This window comes from Heloderma suspectum, chromosome 6, assembly GCF_057233095.1.
Source record: "Heloderma suspectum isolate Gila_16-S chromosome 6, 16-S_ref, whole genome shotgun sequence".
NCBI classification, from domain to species: domain Eukaryota; kingdom Metazoa; phylum Chordata; class Lepidosauria; order Squamata; family Helodermatidae; genus Heloderma; species Heloderma suspectum.
The window spans coordinates 103,956,852-103,974,914 of NC_139463.1; the positions used below are offsets into that span (position 1 = coordinate 103,956,852).

Consider the following 18,063-nt stretch of genomic DNA (forward strand, 5'->3'; position numbering starts at 1 on the left):
TTGCAGCACCAGTTTTGGAGGGCTCTATCATCTTTTTAAAAAAGATGATAGAGCCCTCCAAAATTGGTGCACAATCTGGAAGGCTTTTGCTGACTAGTGGTTGCCTACTTGGAAATCTCCATGCATTTTTCTCTAAATGTGAAAGGGAGACGAGGAGGCTATGGAGACCACAATGATTTATGAGTGAGTTGTCCCACAGATGTAAGAGCTCTGAGAGCGCTCTATCATCATTGACTGGTGGACTCATCCTCTACCCTTTACGCAGGTCCCCTTCATGCATCTCCCATCTCCTAGATATTTGCTAATAGTTTGCTCTTAAACCTGGGCGTGAGACTGAAACTGCCTTGGTCGTCCTACTTTAGAAGAAAGACGGGCGGACTGTGACCCCGCTAATTCTCCAGGATATCTGAGAGGTTTCCAGTACCATTGACCAAAATATCCTTCTGGGATTGGGGGCACCACATTGTGGTTGTTCCATTCCTTTCTGCAGGCAAGATTCCAGAAAGTGGTGCTGCAAGACTACATTGGCCTACATAAGAAGCAGGGTCTTCTTCATCCCAATCTCAATGCACAGGGCATGTCCAGGGCTGCATATAACTTTGTGCTTTAAAAACAAAACAAAACAAATCTGATCCAGGAAAACCAGATGTCTTTTGTCTGTATAAACTAAACCAGTTCAACACATTTGCTTCTATTACGTGTTATGAATGAATGAATGAATGATAAGAGAGACAGACAGACAGACAGACAGACTTTTTATTGTTACAACCATTGGTTGCAACAACACTGTTACATGTTATGCTAATCCTGGGGAAAAGCAAATGTGGCAAATGGAGCAAATTGTCCATATTTGCACCACCTTGCCTCAGCTACGCTATTAAGACATTCTATCATCGGATGCCTCCAAGCTAATTCTGGATTAAAACATGGATCTCCAAGAACCATGTAACTCAACTCCGCATCTTGGAACAGGAGTAATGAAACTATCTTGTCGTTGAGCCTTTCACAGATGAGAAGCAGAGGTGCCAGGTATTTAGCAGTTGATGATTAGCTCATTATTACTCTTAGCTGATGGGAAATGAATTCAAACCAGAAGGTGCTAGTTTATAGACTTATGGTGCTTGGGTGTCAGCAATAGATAATCACCTATCAGCACCTGTATCACATTCACAGTGACTTGACATCCACGGAGTCACTGGCAAGGTAATAAAACAATTAGGTTGATCATAAAAATACAAAGGCAATCAGATAAAGTAAGGTGGAATTTCTAAGATCCTAAATGTCTGATTTTACTGATTGATTGGAAGCCACTCTGGAAATGGGTTTTTTTGTGGGGAGGGCAGAGGAGGAGGATAAAAATGCAATAAATAAATAAATGGTTTTGAAAATTCTAGAGATTTGCTTGGAGAACACAGACACAGGAACTAGTTCCACACTTCTGTGGCTCTTGACCACAGGCAGATTCGTGAGAAGTGACTCATTTGGGGGAAACTAAAACATTTTAAAAAATAACTCAAGAATAAGAGAACATGAGTAATGCTGGACAGGAGCAAAGGTCTTTCTAGTCTGACATTCTGGTCACACAGTAGCCAATCAGCTGTCTGTGGGTAAGCCACAAGTAGGCTATGAGTGCAATAGCACCCTCCCACTCATGTTCCCCAGCATACTGCCTCTGATACTAGACCCATCGTGACTAGTAGCTATTGATAACCTTGTCCTCCATGGATTTGTCTAATTCCCTTTAAAGCCCTTGAAACTGGTGACTACCACTACCTCTTGTGGAAGTGAATTCCATAGTTTAACTCTGTGCTGTGTGAAGAAGCACTTCCTTTTATCCATCCTGCATCTCCCACCAATCAGCTTCATGGGAGGACCCCGGGTTAGAGAAATAATTCTTTCTGGCTGGGGAATGCCAGGAGTTGTAGGACTTTCTTCTGTCTAAACATGCATAGGATTGAGCCCTTAGGAATAGGAATGTATCCTTAGGAATATATCTTAATGCGACATAAATAAACAAAGGAAAAATAATTTAGTCATGTTTAAGAATATGCAAAGTATATAAGGGAGATTCAAAATGTGCACACCAGGAGTTCTCTCATAGAGAACTGACCCTATCTTAATTGTCTAATGCAACAGATTGGTTCATATTTTGGAGCGACAGTGTGCTCAGTGGACCTGGATCAAGACACAAACACGGACTTGGTTCTGGTTGGAGCCCCCATGTACTATGATGGTGTTACAGGAGGAAGGGTTTATGTCTGTCATTTTAAGGTAAGGGAGAGAAGAAGTGTGCGCGTGGCGCACGTGTGTATGAATGAAATCTCAACATCAGTGCTTCCAAAGAAAGGGAAAATGCGCTTGCCCCGGTAGGGATGCCTGGATTTTCCATCTGTGTTTCACAGATTGTCAGGTGTCTTTCATTCTGTTGTCCACTCCTTGATGGAATCGGGTGTTTTGTATGAGAATTTCGTTCATTTGCAAAAGTATATTTGCACTAATGTGCACTTGTGCAAATCCCCCTCCCCCCCAGTATAAAATCAGTCTGCAGAATCCATGCGACTTGGGAAAAGCTGGTCCACTAGGGAATCCGCAGGTCAGATTCATAGAAACTGAAACTCAATTGAATCTGTTGTGGATTTCTCTGACATCCCTACACCCCAGGAAAATACTGGAGTATGGAACACTGAAGGTCTGCCTATGCTACAAATGCAAACTGTTTATAACCATCTTTCTTTCTCCCCAGGAGACCCTGGCAACTGTAGTCCCATGAGGGGAGGGGTTCTCTAAGAGGATTTTCAGAAGCCTCATTAAACTACAATTCCCAGGATTATTTCAGGAAATTGTGACAGTTAACATTAGTATAAAACCAATATTAAGTTCATATTGTAGATATGCCTAGAACTGTTTGTTGTATTAGATAGAAGCCATGGAGTAGGGGTTGCTGACTGGGAACTGTTTTCCTTTGGCTCCCAACATTCAAATGTTTTCTTTGACTCCACTGTATAGAGGGAAGAACTTCAGTGTAGCCCAGCTTTGAAAGGGCTGGCAGGGCACATTTTCAGTCGCTTTGGGGCCAGCATGGCAGAAACAGGTGACATCACTGGGGATGGATGGACGGATGTGGCGATCGGGGCCCCCATGGAGGATGAGAATGTAGGAGCCCTGTACATATTTGCAGGGAAACAAACCTCAATCAACCCCAAATACATCCAGGTAAGCTGAACACTACTTCCTGCCTACAATAGATGTTCAGTACTTTTGCTTCCTCCCTGGGGGCCCTGCATAATGCAGCTGCCCCCTTTCCCTTATTGTTCCTACACTCTGAGAGCTTGCTTGACCCGAGACACGTCTAGGATTTCTTCTGCACTAGCCATTTTCTCTGGAATTGCTGTCCTTTGTTCACTCTCTTTTTACAAAGCCCCCAGATAATGTTGTCTAATTGTTACAGCCTGCTGTTTTCTGTGTTGTCCTCTTCCCCGCCGCCCCCCGCCCCCCGCCCCCGGACTGATATGGGTTGATTGTGTTTTATCGCAACTATCTATCTATCTATCTATCTATCTATCCTCAGCATCAGCCTGCTCAGTGTCGGCAGGCAAAGAGCTATTGAGGCTTCTTAGGACTCCTGTGTTTTTAATTAAAAGTTTTCTCCTTTTAGGTTTAGTCCATCTGTTGACTGTGGCTGAGGGGTAACCTTATAATATGCCCCTTGAATAACTTCTCTTAATTGCACCAGTTTCAGTTTCTCTTCCCACTAGGAGTAGGCTTTAATTATTGATTTCCTTCCATTATTTCCCCTCCATTTTTATAGTAAAGCAGTGCTATTTCACTATACAAATATAAAAGTAAAAATGAAAGGAAAATGTAATTAAAGCCTCCAACTTTCCACAGAAACAGAAAAAGATACTGAAGCAATTAAGAGAGGCTATTCTGGGCTAAGAAAGAGGCTGTTAATTACTATTTTGCACTTCTTCTCATTAGCAAGCAATTACATGGACTGAACCTACAAGAAGGAAACCTTGATTAAGGGAGTGTCTCCACAAGCGATTTACGCCATACTGGCTGCGTTTGGAGGTTGTTAGGGATACCTGATGTTGTGGCCATCCAGCAGCCACCCTGGAGCTTATCAGGGAAGAACCGGATTTCCTGAGACTGCTTGAAGTCCGATTCTTTTCCTTAAGTCGGGTTCTTGGCGGTATAGTTGCTGTGTGCCCCAACCGCCGCATTTACCTCGGGTATGCTAGCCCTGTCCAGGGGTGTGCCTTTCACTGTGACCCCCATCAAGGGGTGTTTTCTGTGCGTTTCCCATCCCTGCACAAACCATTTAATGTCTACTCAGAAGTAACTCCCATTGCGGCCAATGAGGTTTGTCCCTTGAATGCGCACATCAGAATTTACAGAGATCCCCCACAATTGAAATAGCACGTTTTAAAGCACTAATTCCCTAAAGGCCATAAAGCACTTTCTTGAAACTGCAATTCTCCATTGTTTGGTTTGTTGCCATTCAGAAGTAACTCCTTCCACCTTTGATCATTCTGATCCTGTGCAGCATCAGGTTAGAAAGGGGGCTGGTTTCCCCTCCGTTTCCCTTCCCTTTCTCTCCCAGCATGAACATATGTCTGTCTACTCAGGAGTACCTCCCATAATGAGGCTTGTCCCCAAACTGCGCGCTCCTGAGATTCCATGAATCGAAATAACACATTTCGAGGGTCTTCACATCAAAGCTTTGATTGATCGCAGCAGGGCAGCGAGAACGTGGTGTTCCTTTCATGATTGTCGGCAGCGGGGAGAGAGAAAGAGAGTGATTTCTGTGGATACGGGGGAGGAAACCTCCCAGGATTTTATCAAAGGAGAAAAGGGGGAGAGCCGGGGGGGGGGAACCTCTCTTATTGGTTGAACAGCCCCTGCCAGGCAGATGATGTTCACTCCAATCCCCCAACCCCACCCTGAAGTACGTTCTGTGAAGCAACAGCGATACACTCACTTGTGGAGCCCTGCGCAGACCTAAGCTGGCTCCTTGAAAAATCCAGGTAAGCCATGAATGGTTTCTCCTTCCATCTCCTTCCACTGGCATGGAGAAACCCCCTAAGTTGGCTGGTAACTTTTACTGAATGGGAATTACTTTTGAGAAAATATTAGAGGAGGGTCGTGGTCCTGGGGAATGGCATTACTAAAGAATATAGCACCATATTAAGTGCTGTGTGGTGGAACTTCTGTTTTAATTCCTCACTTTCAGCTAAATGTGGAAGAGCAATGCCTCAGCAGCACTGAAGGGCAACTTAGGAGAGGAAAATTCTCTTGAGATTGGTTGAAAATGTTTGCATTTTGTTTTACACCATTCCCTATGGGGATGCGGTTAGGTTTAGGCTTTCTTAAATATGAAAGGCAAGAGTATAATATTTTGATGGAGTGTCTGTTAGAGAAGATGTGCAGGGCATTAGATATCTCATTCTATGAGCCTTTCTACATGAGGCTGTTATTGTTATTGCAAAGCCTCTCCCGGGCTTTGCAGCCATTTTAGGTTTTCCTAATGAGGAAAGTCTGGTATATCTGTGAATGGTGGCTTGAAACCCTCACTGCCACCTAGTGGTTGTGTAATGGAATATGTTGAAAGGCAGATTAAAAAAAAAAACCAGAAAAAAAACATGTAAAGGAGCCGATCTTAATTCCACAAAGAATCCAGAAGCAGAAGCCTCGGTAAACTGGCAGGTTAAAAGCCTCATATAGAAAAGCCCATTGTTAACATAGTTTTTTTTGTTGGTTACAGAGTCTCTGATACCACTGGTTTTTTTTTTTACCTTGCCTCCCACATTGTTTTTGCAGCGAGTTGAAGGGCTGAAGTTTTCTGGAGGATTCTTGTACTTTGGCCAAGCGGTCAGTGGAGGAACAGACCTTACAGGGGACCAACTGAAAGACATAGCTGTGGGACAACAAGGACGGGTCCTGCTGCTAAGGTGATGGGGGGGTGGGATCTCTGCTTTTCTGCCAGTTCCTCTTCTATTCCATCGAAACAGGAGAAAATTTATTTCCATGTATGCATATTAAGGCTCAGAGCCCCAGTAGAGAGGCGAGTTTTCTACAAGTACAGATTTGTATTTACTTTCTTATTTAAATTTATTCCCTACTGTAATATAAAGGAAGAGCACAGCTTGTGATTCTAGAGTAACATGCACAGATAGTTATATAAAATTTAGGTGTCATAATTGCAGTGGATACACAATACACATTCTGAAAATCAACACTTTCATTAAAAAAAAAGTTTCTAGTCCTTAAGGTAAGCGTGAAAAGATTTGGTCAATGCCTGATGCACCGAGGGCCAAACTAGATGTTACAGATGTATTTTCCAGTGTCAAGGCTCAGCTAAGAGTATAAGGGCACAATCCTATGCATGTTTACACAAAAAAAGTCCTACAACTCCCAGTATTCCCCAACCAACATTGGGGAATGCTGGGAGTTATAGGACATTTTCTGTCTAAACATGCATAGGATTGTGCCCTAAGTGTGTGGGATGTGATCTGCAGATAAATGATGGGATGAAGAGGGGTCTCACTTTTTAAAATCTACGCCACTTCTCTTCCCTCTTCTTAAACAAGAGGGAAGAGAAGTGGCATGAATTTTAAAAAGTGTGGAACTGCCACCAGTGTCCCATCTAGTCTGGCCATAAGGACAGAGCCAGAAGTGTAACCTTTAGGAGTGGGACTTCCTTGCCCTGCAGTCATTCATTCATTCATTCATTCATTTTCTTAATCGCACATCTGGCCAGTCACCCAGCCACTCTGCACAATGTACAACAGTACAAACAGTTTAAAACAGTAAAATTACACATTAAAACGTCGTATTTCTAAAAATACCCTAACCCACCCCAAATGCCTGCCTGAACAACCAAGTTTTCAATGTGTGGACGAAGCTCATTAAAGAGGGGGCATGGCAGAGTTCCCTAGGGAGGGAGTTCCACAGAGTGGGGGCCACCACAGAGAAGGCCCTCTCCCTCGTCCTCACCAGCCTAGCTGTCCTGCATATATCTCTGGGTCTCCCTGTAGCTTCTAGTGTCTAGTCTATAGGGCTGGCATCAGCCCCTGACACCCTTGGGCAGCTGTTGCAATCCAGGTGCCTCAGTGGGGTCCACATCTGCATCTGGTCCTCAGCCCTCTGTGTCAGGTGGGTGGGTCTGAGAGCCACCCTTTCTATTTCCCATTATGCCGGGCACTCCAGGGCATTGAGGAAACTTACAATAGTGACCGTGGGCCCCCTGATGTCGGAGGCCATCTATTTTGCTGGGGTCCCCTCAAGCCTGGATCCAGCCCTGCTAGTGCAAACGCTATCCACCCATTTCATAACCATTCACCCCACCCCCACAATATTACCATGAGGACTAGAAACTTGCTCAAAAAAACCCTGAGCAGATGCTCAGGAGTTCTGCCCCAGATACCTGACTCTGCACTCGCTCGCTGGAACTGCAGGCATGGGGAATATGCAATCCCTATCACAGGGGCGGCCGGGTCATGAGGGCCCTGCCCTGTTCTTCTTCCTTCTAGATCCCGTCCTGTTCTGCGTGTGGCGGTCTCCATCAGGCTCCACCCCGCTTCCATCCCCACCTCGGTCTTTGACTGTCACGGGCAAGAAACTCTGGGGAAGGCGGCCAGCACGGCAAAAGTGTGCTTCACTGTGACTTTGGCGACTCAGCAGGTGCTAGGTGAGGCCACCATGCCTGTGTGGGATGGCGAGAGGGGGAGCAATGATGTAGCCTTTCTGTACCCACAGACTTCCGAGGCCCACAACAGGCAGCACCCCTCAAGCACGCAGTTGATTCAAAAGCATAGGGCAGGGGTGGGCAGCCTTTTGGCCCGTAGGGCTGCATCTGTGGCTGGGTGGTGGGTCGGGGGCCATTTGTATGCATGCACACGCACATACATATGCATGGGATACGATCACTGGGGAAGGAGGAGGCTGAAATCTCTCCCTCCCCCCCATCTTCATCGCAATCACTGGGGGGCAGTGGGGTGAGGGCTAAAGCTTCTGCCCTCCTCCAGTGACTCTGATCAGGATATCTGCTTCCCTGCTATTAACAGTGGTGGGGAAGCAGTGATCCACATCAGGGCAGCAGAGGGAGTGGGGAGGCTAAATTCCCCCCCCCCCGACCCTGATTGGAACCAACCACTTCTCCAGTGCTGCTAATAGGAGTGCAGGAACAGTGGCTTTTCCCCATAGCCCAGCTGATCAGAGGGGAAAAATGGCTGGAACACCTGCAAGCTTGGCAAGCGGTACAGAGAGCGATGGAAGGTTGCATGTGGCCCATGGGCCACATGTTGCCCACCCCTGATGTAGGGAGCGAGGTGGTACAGCCCCCTTACTGGCTTGTACCACCTCAGAATGGACAGCTGAGGGAGAGAGGAAAACCCATCCCTGCCTCAAAAGCCTTATCCTTGATGTACTTAGTTTTCTGGTATTCCGCTATAGTCGCCCAACGGACCGGACCTCACATCTGCCTGGGGGTTAACGGGGCTAACAGATGTCCACCACAGGTGTGCCTTTCCTCTGCCTCAGCATTGCTCAAGAATGATTGTAGGACTATTTAGCCCTAGCAGGGCAGAGCTATGAAGCACGCTGACACCCCGTCTAGGTGTTCCCTCCGCCCCCCCTTGAAGGCAGCATCCCTTGCCTTCATCAGTCAGCTTTATTTTATTTTAGTACACTTATATTCCTCCTTGCTTCCACCATGAATCTCAAGGCTCTGAGCTTGCCCCAGGCCGCGGTGGTCTCCCATCCAGCCGTTGGCCAGGGCCAAGCCTGCTCAGTCCTCAGGCCACACCCAAACAAGACCATCCTTGCTTGGCAATTCCGTACGGAGACTTGGGTCGCCTGTGCTGGGATGGGAATTATGGCCGTCCTCCCTCCCCTGACAGAGAACAAGTTCCACACGCTGTTTGCTGAGGCCTGTCGCTATTTTCTTCCTAAATCAGGGCTGCACAAACCGCCCTCCACCCGTCACACGCCGTGCAGCTTGAAGGGCCTGCAGGCACTCCACCCTCTTTTCGCTGTGGCCCATCTGATCGGGGCCCCTGGAGTGGTGGGAGGCTTTAACCTCCCCTTGCCCAAGCAACCCTGAAGCAGCCAGGATCACTGTTTTCCTGCTGTTCATGGCAGCGAGGGAGCAGCTATCTTCATTAGGGTCACTGGGGGAGGGGGAGGAGGCTTCAGCCTCCCCCTCCCTCAGTGATCCTGAAGCAACCTCCCCTTCTCACCCTAGCAATCTTGAGCAGGATCACTGGGATGGGGGTGAGGTTAAAACCTCACCACAGCAATCCCGAGCGCACTCTCCTCACTTCTGCTTTTATTCAGCAACATAGGAGTGGCTGCATTGTACGTTGCTGAGCATGCAAACCCAGAGCGCTGAACAACCCAGCGGTTCACCCAACAACAAACCATGGGTTAACTGCTGGGTTGTTTAGTGCCTAAGCAATGCAGTCCTCTGGTTGCGTGCGTCAGGCTCAGCAACCTAGGATCCGGCCAATTGTAGGTTGCAGATTAAAAGTGGAAGTGGCTGATGTGCCCGCTCTCTTCTGCTTGTGCATGGCAAATCGTGGGTTGATTAACCCACGATTTGCCATTATGTGCAAACTGGGTCAGGCTGCGGAGCACCTTGGATAGGTCCTTTAGAGTTCTGACTGAAACCCTTGAGCGGATTCTCTGCCCCACTAACACTAACAACATTCACCAGCCTCCACTGGAGCAGGCCCTGATGATCTTTGACTTCTTATATCGACTTCTTCCTTGTTTCTTCTTTGATGCCAACCGCAATCCGTGCCTCTTTTTTCCTCCCCTTCCCTGCCCAGGTGAAATGCTTAGTGACCTTCAGTACAGCCTGGCCCTGGACTCTGAGAGAGCGAAGATTCGAGCCGCCTTCAGCTCTAAATCCCCTGTTCTCAGTGCAAGCTTCCCGATTGCCCTTGAGCAGAGATGCCGGTCTCACTTGATCGAATTGCCCGTGAGTTGGCAGCATGCCCTGCAGGACTTCTCTGAGACCTTTTAGTACAATGTTAGGTTTGTAGTGAGAGAATCCAATTCTTCTCCCTTTGGACTCTGCAAATAAGCCTGTTTGTATTTGTGCGGCCTGGTTTTGCCACTAGGGGGAGACAGAGTGCACCACCTTCCTTGTGGCCAAGAGCACCACACGCCACAAACTACCTTTTTTCCTTGCAAAATGCTAAGGCTTGTCTGCATGGCTGGTTTAGCGCATATCGGTGCAGAATTAGAATTGCCAAGTTTATTTCCTGGCTTGGGGCTGCATGACAGGCAGAAGCCCAGCTGATGCAGTCTTCTCCACCACTCTATCTCTGTGGTGCCAAAAGCCTACACTGGTCATATCTTGTGATGTTAAAGGCATGAAAAAAGCCCTGATAGGATATGAAATATGGCAACTGTTAAAGCACATAGTCCAGCATTTGTTTGTTTGTTTGTTTGTTTACTCAAAGCATTTTTAGCCCACTCTTCAGCCAGAGAGTCTCCCAGTGCGGATCAGTAAAAATACAACAGTACTTGTCCTCAGCACAGATATGCAGATGATACCACTTCGATGGCTGAAAGCGAGGAGGAGCTGAGGAACCTCATGATGAAGGTGAAAGAAGAAAGTGCAAAAGCTGGGTTGCAGTTAAACCTCAAAAAAAACAAGATTATGGCAACCAGCTTGGTTGATAACTGGCAAACAGAGGGAGAAAACATGGAGGCAGTGACAGACTTTGTCTTTCTGGGCGCAAAGATTACTGCAGACGCTGACTGCAGCCAGGAAATCAGAAGACGTTTACTTCTTGGGAGGACAGCAATGACAAATCTTGATAAAATAGTGAAGAGCAGAGACATCACACTGACAACAAAGGTCCACCTAGTTAAAGCAATGGTATTCCCCGTAGTAACCTATGGCTGCGAGAGCTGGACCATAAGGAAGGCTGAGTGAAGGAAGATAGACCTGTGGTGCTGGAGGAAAATTGTGAGAGTGCCTTGGCCTGCAAGAAGATCAAACCAGTCCATACTCCAGGAAATAAAGCCAGACTGTTCGCTTGAGGGAATGATATTAAAGGCAAAACTGAAGTACTTTGGCCACATCATGAGAAGACAGGACACCCTGGAGAAGATGCTGATGCTAGGGAAAGTGGAAGGCCAAAGGAAGAGGGGCCGACCAAGGGCAAGATGGATGGATGATATTCTGGAGGTGACAGACTCGACCTTGGGGGAGCTGGGGGTGGCGACGGCCAACAGGAAGCTCTGGCGTGGGCTGGTCCATGAAGTCACGAAGAGTCGGAAGCGACTGACCGAATAAACAACAACAACTTGTCCTCAGGCTTACAGGCTTTTTTAAAAAGCACACACATACATCTGATGTGAGCATTGCTGCTGGAGCTTTCTTCTGTCCTGCCTCGAAACCGAACAGAAACATAAACGTTTGGGAAATCTGAAAGTATCAGGGAATTCCCCCCCCCCATTCCTTTTTTTTTTTTTAGGAAGAAGACGAAAAAAGGGGCTGGGGAAGATGTTGAAATATTAATAGTATTCACTATTGATTGCATCTATCTTTTGGGTTGAGAAATAGTATGTAAAATAGACCTTCCTTGATATTATCATACAGAGAAAAAAAAACTTTTTATGCACAAGGACCTCTGTATGCATTCATAACGCATTTTTAATGATTATCTCTTTCTGTGCCCTGTCTCTCAGATCTGCATTGAGGATACCATGACCCCCATCAGTTTGCGGCTCAATTACAGCCTCACAGGGAGGCCCATCCCAAAATTCAGGGCACTCCAGCCCATCTTGAGCAAAGAGTCCCAACAGATCTACATGGCACAGGTGACTATGTCCAGCATTGCAAAACCAGCAAAATTTTAGCAGTATCCCTAGCTGAATAGGCCTCACCTCTCTTTCCTGTCTGGCAGGGGTGGGCAAACCTTTGGCCCCTGAGGGCTACATGTGACAGTGGGGGGAGTGGGCTGGATGCCAGCATTGGGCGTGTCCAGAGCCACAGTGGATGCAGTCTGGCCTCCCCCTCCACACACCCCACACACCCCACACACAGAGTCTTCCCCCGACTCACTCTCACTTCCTTTCTCTCATGCACAAGCAAACACACACTCAGTCACCCTTCCCTTTCCATCTCAACAGGCTCAGATGGGGAGGTTTAATCCTCCGCTTCTGGTGCACTGAGAACCCATCGTGCAGCTCCCCATCTCTCTGCTTGGCCCTGGGAACCTCTGAAGAATGTGCCAAATGGTGCACTCCTGCACTGTTTCCAGCCCTAATCAGCTGAGCAGTGGGATGGGGGGAGGGAGGCGAATCAGAGAGAGGCCCCATGGGGAGTGGGAGCCAAGGACCCTGCCTACCAGCTACATGTTGCCTGTATGCGGTGTACACTTGCCATTGCCATTGCCACTGACATCCTCATCCTGACAACCGTGTTGCCTTAAGGTACTGTGCAAACACAGTGGAAAACAAATGGTTTGATACATGTAAAAAGACGGGCAAAGGAGGTGGTGAGGTTGGGAGGAGGGTGGAGCAAAGGAGAGCATGGGGCAAGGAACAGGTCCTTACATCAGGGCGGTGTATGCTTGGTGCTTAATTTCGCTCTCCCCCCGCCTTCTGTTTGTAGCTCCCCTTTGAGAAGAACTGTGGCAGTGATGGCAAATGTGAAGACACTTTACGAACGTCATTTACTTTTTCAGGGTAGGAAAAACATTCTCTCTCTTTCTGTCTTGCCCTCTCTGTTATCCACAACATGCCTGGCTTGTCTGGGCATCAGGCCCCCAGACCCGCATTTCATTTTCTCATGGCTTTGGGAGGGTCACTATAATGGGGACATTTTTCTGTGCTTTTGGGATACTCAGAGCTTCCCTATCTCCTGTTTTGAGTGAGTTATTTTTTCACTTACGTGTTTCTAGATATAAGAAAACACATAAATGTTTTCCTTCCTAAAACTGCCTCCAGACACCTGCTCAAGGTTTCCACAGCCTCCCTGGGACCAGTTGCAGAGAACGAGAAGTAGAGTTGCATGTCATCTACATACTGATGGCATTTGAGCCCAGCCTTCCCCATCCTGGTGTCCTCCAGATGTTTTGGACGAACTCCCATCTGCCCCAGCCAGCATGGCCAAGGAATCCTGAGAGTTGTAGTCCAAAACATCTGGAGCGTACCAAGGTGAGGAAGGCTGCTTTAGCTCAAACCTTAAAATGACTTATCCCAGTGGCTTCATGGAGACATTAAAAAACATAGGGAACAAGACAGAACCCTGTGGACCCCAAAGTTCAATCATCATAAGGCAGAACAGGAGTCCCCCAGCACCATCTTCTGGATATGTCCCACCAGACAGGATTGGAGCCACCATAACATTGTGCCCCCATGAATAGAAGTTGCAAATGGAATAGAACACTTATATCAAAGATTATCAATGGCTGCTAATCATGACGGCTATATATTCCCTCCAGTATCAGAGGCAGTATGCCTCTCCATTTCAGTTGAAAGGGAACATGAGCAGGAGGGTGCTATTGCCTTCATGTCCTGCTTGTGGGCTTTCTATTGGGCCATCTGGTTAACCAATGTGGGAACAGAATGTTGGACTGGCTCAGCACAGCTCTTACATTCTCCTCAAGTGTTCAGCCATGACATCTGGCAATATGAAGCACTTTAGTATTTTTGCTTAATATTCTTGAACGCAAAAATTAATATATGTACTCTGAGTGTGCTGGAGTCAGGCAGAAGGGCCTAAAGCTCTCGGATTTTTGAAAAGCTACATTTGTTGTTGTTGTTCAGTCATTCAGTCGTGTCCGACTCTTCGTGACCCCATGGACCATAGCACGCCAGGCCTTCCTGTCCTGTGCCCTCTCCCGGAGTGTGCTCAAGTTCATATTCATTGCATCGGTGATGCTATCTAGCCATCTCATCCTCTGTCGTCCCCTTCTCCTTTTGCCTTCAGTCTTTCCCAGCATCAGGGTCTTTTCCAGAGAGTTTTCTCTTCGCATTAGGTGGCCAAAATATTGGAGCTTCAGCTTCAGTATCTGTCCTTCCAATGAGCACTCAGGGTTGATTTCCTCTAGGACTGACTGATCTGACCTCCTTGCAGTCCAGGGCACTCGTAAGAGTCTTCTCCAGCACCACAGTTCGAAAGCATCAATTCTTTGGTGCTCAGCCTTCCTTATAGTCCAGCTCTCAGAGCCATACATTGCTACTGGAAAACCATAGCTTTGATTAGACGGACCTTTGTTGGCAAGGTGATGTCTCTGCTTCTTACTAAGCTGTCTAGGTTTGCCATAGCTTTCCTCCCAAGGAGCAAGCGTCTTTTAATTTCATGGCTACAGTCACCGTCTGCGGTGATCTTGGAGCCCAAGAAAGTAAAATCTGTCACTGCTTCCATTTCTTCCCCCCACTTTTTTTTTGTTCCCACTCAGCCTTGGCACGCTAGTTGTAGGTCAGACTCCCGAGCTGAATGTAACAGCATCTATCTGGAACCACGGAGAGGATTCCTACAGCACCACCCTGAGCTTCTTCTACCCTGCAGGGGTGTCCTATCGCAAGGTCACATTGCTGCCGGTAGGTGGAGCAGAGGGGACGCAGGGAGATCTTGTTCAAAAACTATACCAATTGGGTTCGAAGTGCCCCAGTGGGTAATTAAGGAAAGTCCACACTGGCAAATATCACCACAGACTCAAAAGAAATCTGAAATCCATTAAACTCTTTATTTTATTTAAGAAAATTACAGAAAATTAAGAACATCTCATAATTAGTGTGGTGGTTATATGAGCATAATTTGGAAGCTTCTTTGTCACACTATGGAAGAGAATATAACTTAAATTTGAGGTTAACTAAAAGGATTTCAGCTGTCATAGCCGGCATTATATAGATAGCAAAGTGAGCTCCAAGGTGAGTTTGCTTGGAAGATATGAATCCGCCGCAACCCCTCCTGCACTCTACTTGCATTCCAAAGCCAAACTAAAACATGCTACATTTTCTAACTTCCCCTTGACTTCCTCCTGCACTCTACTTGAATGTAAAAAAATGAAGGTAAATCATTAAGTTCCTCTGGGCATGTAGAGGATGAACCTGGCACCTATGCAGTGAAATGCAGAAGCTACAGCAAAAAAACCAATGTCTAAAAATGAAAATTAAGTAGTCTAATTAAAAAAGATTCCAGAACCTAAGAGGTTGATTTTTGGTGCATCAATTCTAAAATCTCAAATCTAAACCTTACACTTAGTTCTAGAACCTATACTGTAGTGACAGTTAAAGGGTTAACCACATTTGGGATTAGAAGGGCTAACCAAGTTTGGTTCTAAGATTACTCTAAGTTTGGAATTGATTCCAAGTCCCAGCTTCAGAAATGAGACAAAGTCCTGAGTTCAAAAAAATACTATTAAGACCTAACTTCCAAAAGTAAAGGGTTAAAATTATTTGCAAGTTAAACTATAAAGCCTGCAATCCCAAAAGTTCCAGTTACCCAAATCCTTGGGTCTGGTGGTCCAGTGTAGATCAGAGGAGGAGGCAAGTAGAAGTGACAAACGCAAGTAAAGTGAGTTCATGCTATCTGAACTTTTATAACTTTGAGGTGGGGGGGCCCTAGTGAAGGATGAGACGGCCATCCTCCAATCAAAAATTAGGTGTGTGGGTGCTGAGACCACCCATTCACCAATCAGAAGTGAGTTGTGTACCTGTCTCCCAACAAAATGGTTGGGAACATCTCCGGCACTATCATTAATGGGTTAATCTGGAAATTCTCGAAATCTTCTCTGAAGGTCTCCCATCTGGGCACATTATCTGATGCCCCCCCCCCCCCCTGTCTTCCTTGAACTCACAGCCCTCTTCAGTCATCTACACCTCTTCCCAACCATTATTCATACCATTGTTACAGCTTCCCAAACCAGTGGGCATTGAGTGAGGACTGTCTCAGTATGCCTTTTTATCACAGGTGCATAACACAAGTTAGTCAGCAAAGACTTTTACTCCTAATTTGTGTCTGAGCATGCATCAGGTGCGAGGATTGAACCAAAATAGAGCTTGTTGTTTCCGTGCTGTTGCTCTGTAGAAAGCAAGTTCACAGCATATGAAAGCCTGCTGTAGTTTCCCAATGCAAACTCTCTGTCAGCTTTCAGTCAAAGGTGTTACATTACCATAACATTAATTACTAGTGCAAATCCCATGTCACCATGGGGGCTAGTTGTTTGAGAATGATTGGATAAAAATATGTTTGCCTGTTTCCCTTGCAACTGGAACAACCTTACACTTTTTAAATAACTGTACTACAAATAAACTGGCAAAGGTGAAAACAAACAAACCAAAGATGTTATTTTTAAAAAGATATTTTACCATTTCTTGAAATTTGAGATCAAAAACACGTGGTGCAAGATTTCTCTCTCTCTCTTTTCCCTCTGGTGTCCTTTCAGCTCTTTCTCCTCAGCTTCTCTGTCTCCTCCTCTAGCTATCACCAGGTGACTTTTCTTCATCCCCTTTCCAAATATTCTGTGCCTGTCCTTTCATTGGCCCAGCACTCTAAGAGCTCACAGGAGTAAGCATTATTACACATGCATACACACACTGTGTCACATGTTACATTATATGGACAGTGTGGAGTATATGCATTAACCTTCCCTCTGCCTCATTCCTCTCCCTTCCCAAGCTACCCAAAGCTCAAGCTTTTAACTTTTTGCAAAGTTTCCACATTTTCTGCAGATATACACTGCTCAAGCTTCAATTTAAAACAAAAATGAGCAAAATCAATCTGGTAGATCTCTAGTAATAAGCCTTACACTGCCATATTCTTATATAAAATATAAGATTATAAAGCCACAAGTCTTCTTGCCCATGGGTGAAGGATCCAGAATATATGTCTGGGGCCTTCTTAAATATGAGTTTGGGGTCCTTTAAGAGGGCTTCTTGTAGGTCTTCCCCAAAATCAGACTATCCAACCATTCTGGACCAAATTAGCTATCTGTAGTTTGAAGCAGCCTCTTCAGTTCTCTGTTAGAAAAATTTGTTAACTCTTTCAGTTCTGGATTAACACATGGAAAGAGCAGGGGTGATGGGAGTTTACTGATGTCTTGTCCTACACTCTCATGAACTTTGGATGCACCACCCTTTTCAGCGCAGCAGGAAGGTTGTGAGCATTAAGTGCCACTCGGCTCCTGCCTCTGAAGAAGATGCCAACAGAAATGCCACCTGCAATGTCAACCACCCCATTTTCTGGAGTGGGGGAGAGGTAGGGGCCCCCTTATCTTCTTATAATTAATTGCCATGAGATGTGATGATGACCACATCAGCTTAGAGCTGATCTAATATTAAGAAAAAACAGGTGGTAGAATTCCCTTGGAATGCTACCATTTCAGTGAGCTGGCAGGACATTGCATGATTAAATGCTCCCTCCAAATCAAACAGGCTTCCTGCCTGTGGAAAGTTCATATGTCAAGGGGAAGGGGTCTGGCCTAACTTTCATGCTGATCTTCTAGTTTTCTGCATGCAAGGAGCAGAGAAGATTCAAACATGCAGCCCACCACCTGCAATTTGAAGCGATATAGCCTGAGAAGGGCTGTACCATGTGCTTTCCCTTAACCTAGAGATAAACTCTGGAATGGCATTGAACAATATTTTAATAATCCCCCACCACCACCCTAAAGATAAGAATAAGAGCTTTTAACATTAGCCTTCACACTGAAAATCAAACTGAATAAATAAAACTACTGCTCTTTTGAAAGGGTAGGGACGAGTGAAGGCTATGGAAGGGTGGTAAAGCTTTGTGGTAGAACCCATGGATTGTATGCAGAGGATTGCAGATTCAGTCCTCAGCATCATCAATTAAGTGGCTGCCCAGCTAGCAGGGCTGGGAAAGGCTCCTGCCTGAGACCCTGGGAAGCTGCTGCCAGCCAGGGTAGACAGGGCTGGCCAAACTGGGTAAGTGGTCTGATTCAATATAATGCAGTTGCACATGATAAGGCAAGCAGGAGTATGGAGTGCCTGTTGTAAGCATAGCCTTTTGGGGTGGTTTGGCATTATGAGAACAAAGCTAGCTATCCCCTGGGCTCAGGTGCTCCCTGCTCC

At 46.2% G+C, this 18,063-nt stretch overlaps 1 protein-coding gene across 7 annotated transcripts in view; it reads left to right on the forward strand.

Moving 5' to 3' along the window:
- Positions 1-18,063, forward strand: part of LOC146342229 (integrin alpha-X-like) — a 63,270-nt gene that overhangs the window by 30,616 nt on the left and 14,591 nt on the right. For all 7 annotated transcript variants that reach the window (XM_084805963.1, XM_084805961.1, XM_084805959.1 and 4 more), the window contains 9 exons: positions 2,137-2,271; positions 3,007-3,213; positions 5,821-5,951; positions 7,533-7,690; positions 9,831-9,982; positions 11,707-11,838; positions 12,635-12,708; positions 14,427-14,568; positions 17,114-17,227. In XM_084805963.1, the coding sequence (XP_084662089.1) occupies positions 2,137-2,271; positions 3,007-3,213; positions 5,821-5,951; positions 7,533-7,690; positions 9,831-9,982; positions 11,707-11,838; positions 12,635-12,708; positions 14,427-14,568; positions 17,114-17,227 (1,245 nt within the window). The remainder of the gene's footprint in view (positions 1-2,136; positions 2,272-3,006; positions 3,214-5,820; positions 5,952-7,532; positions 7,691-9,830; positions 9,983-11,706; positions 11,839-12,634; positions 12,709-14,426; positions 14,569-17,113; positions 17,228-18,063) is intronic.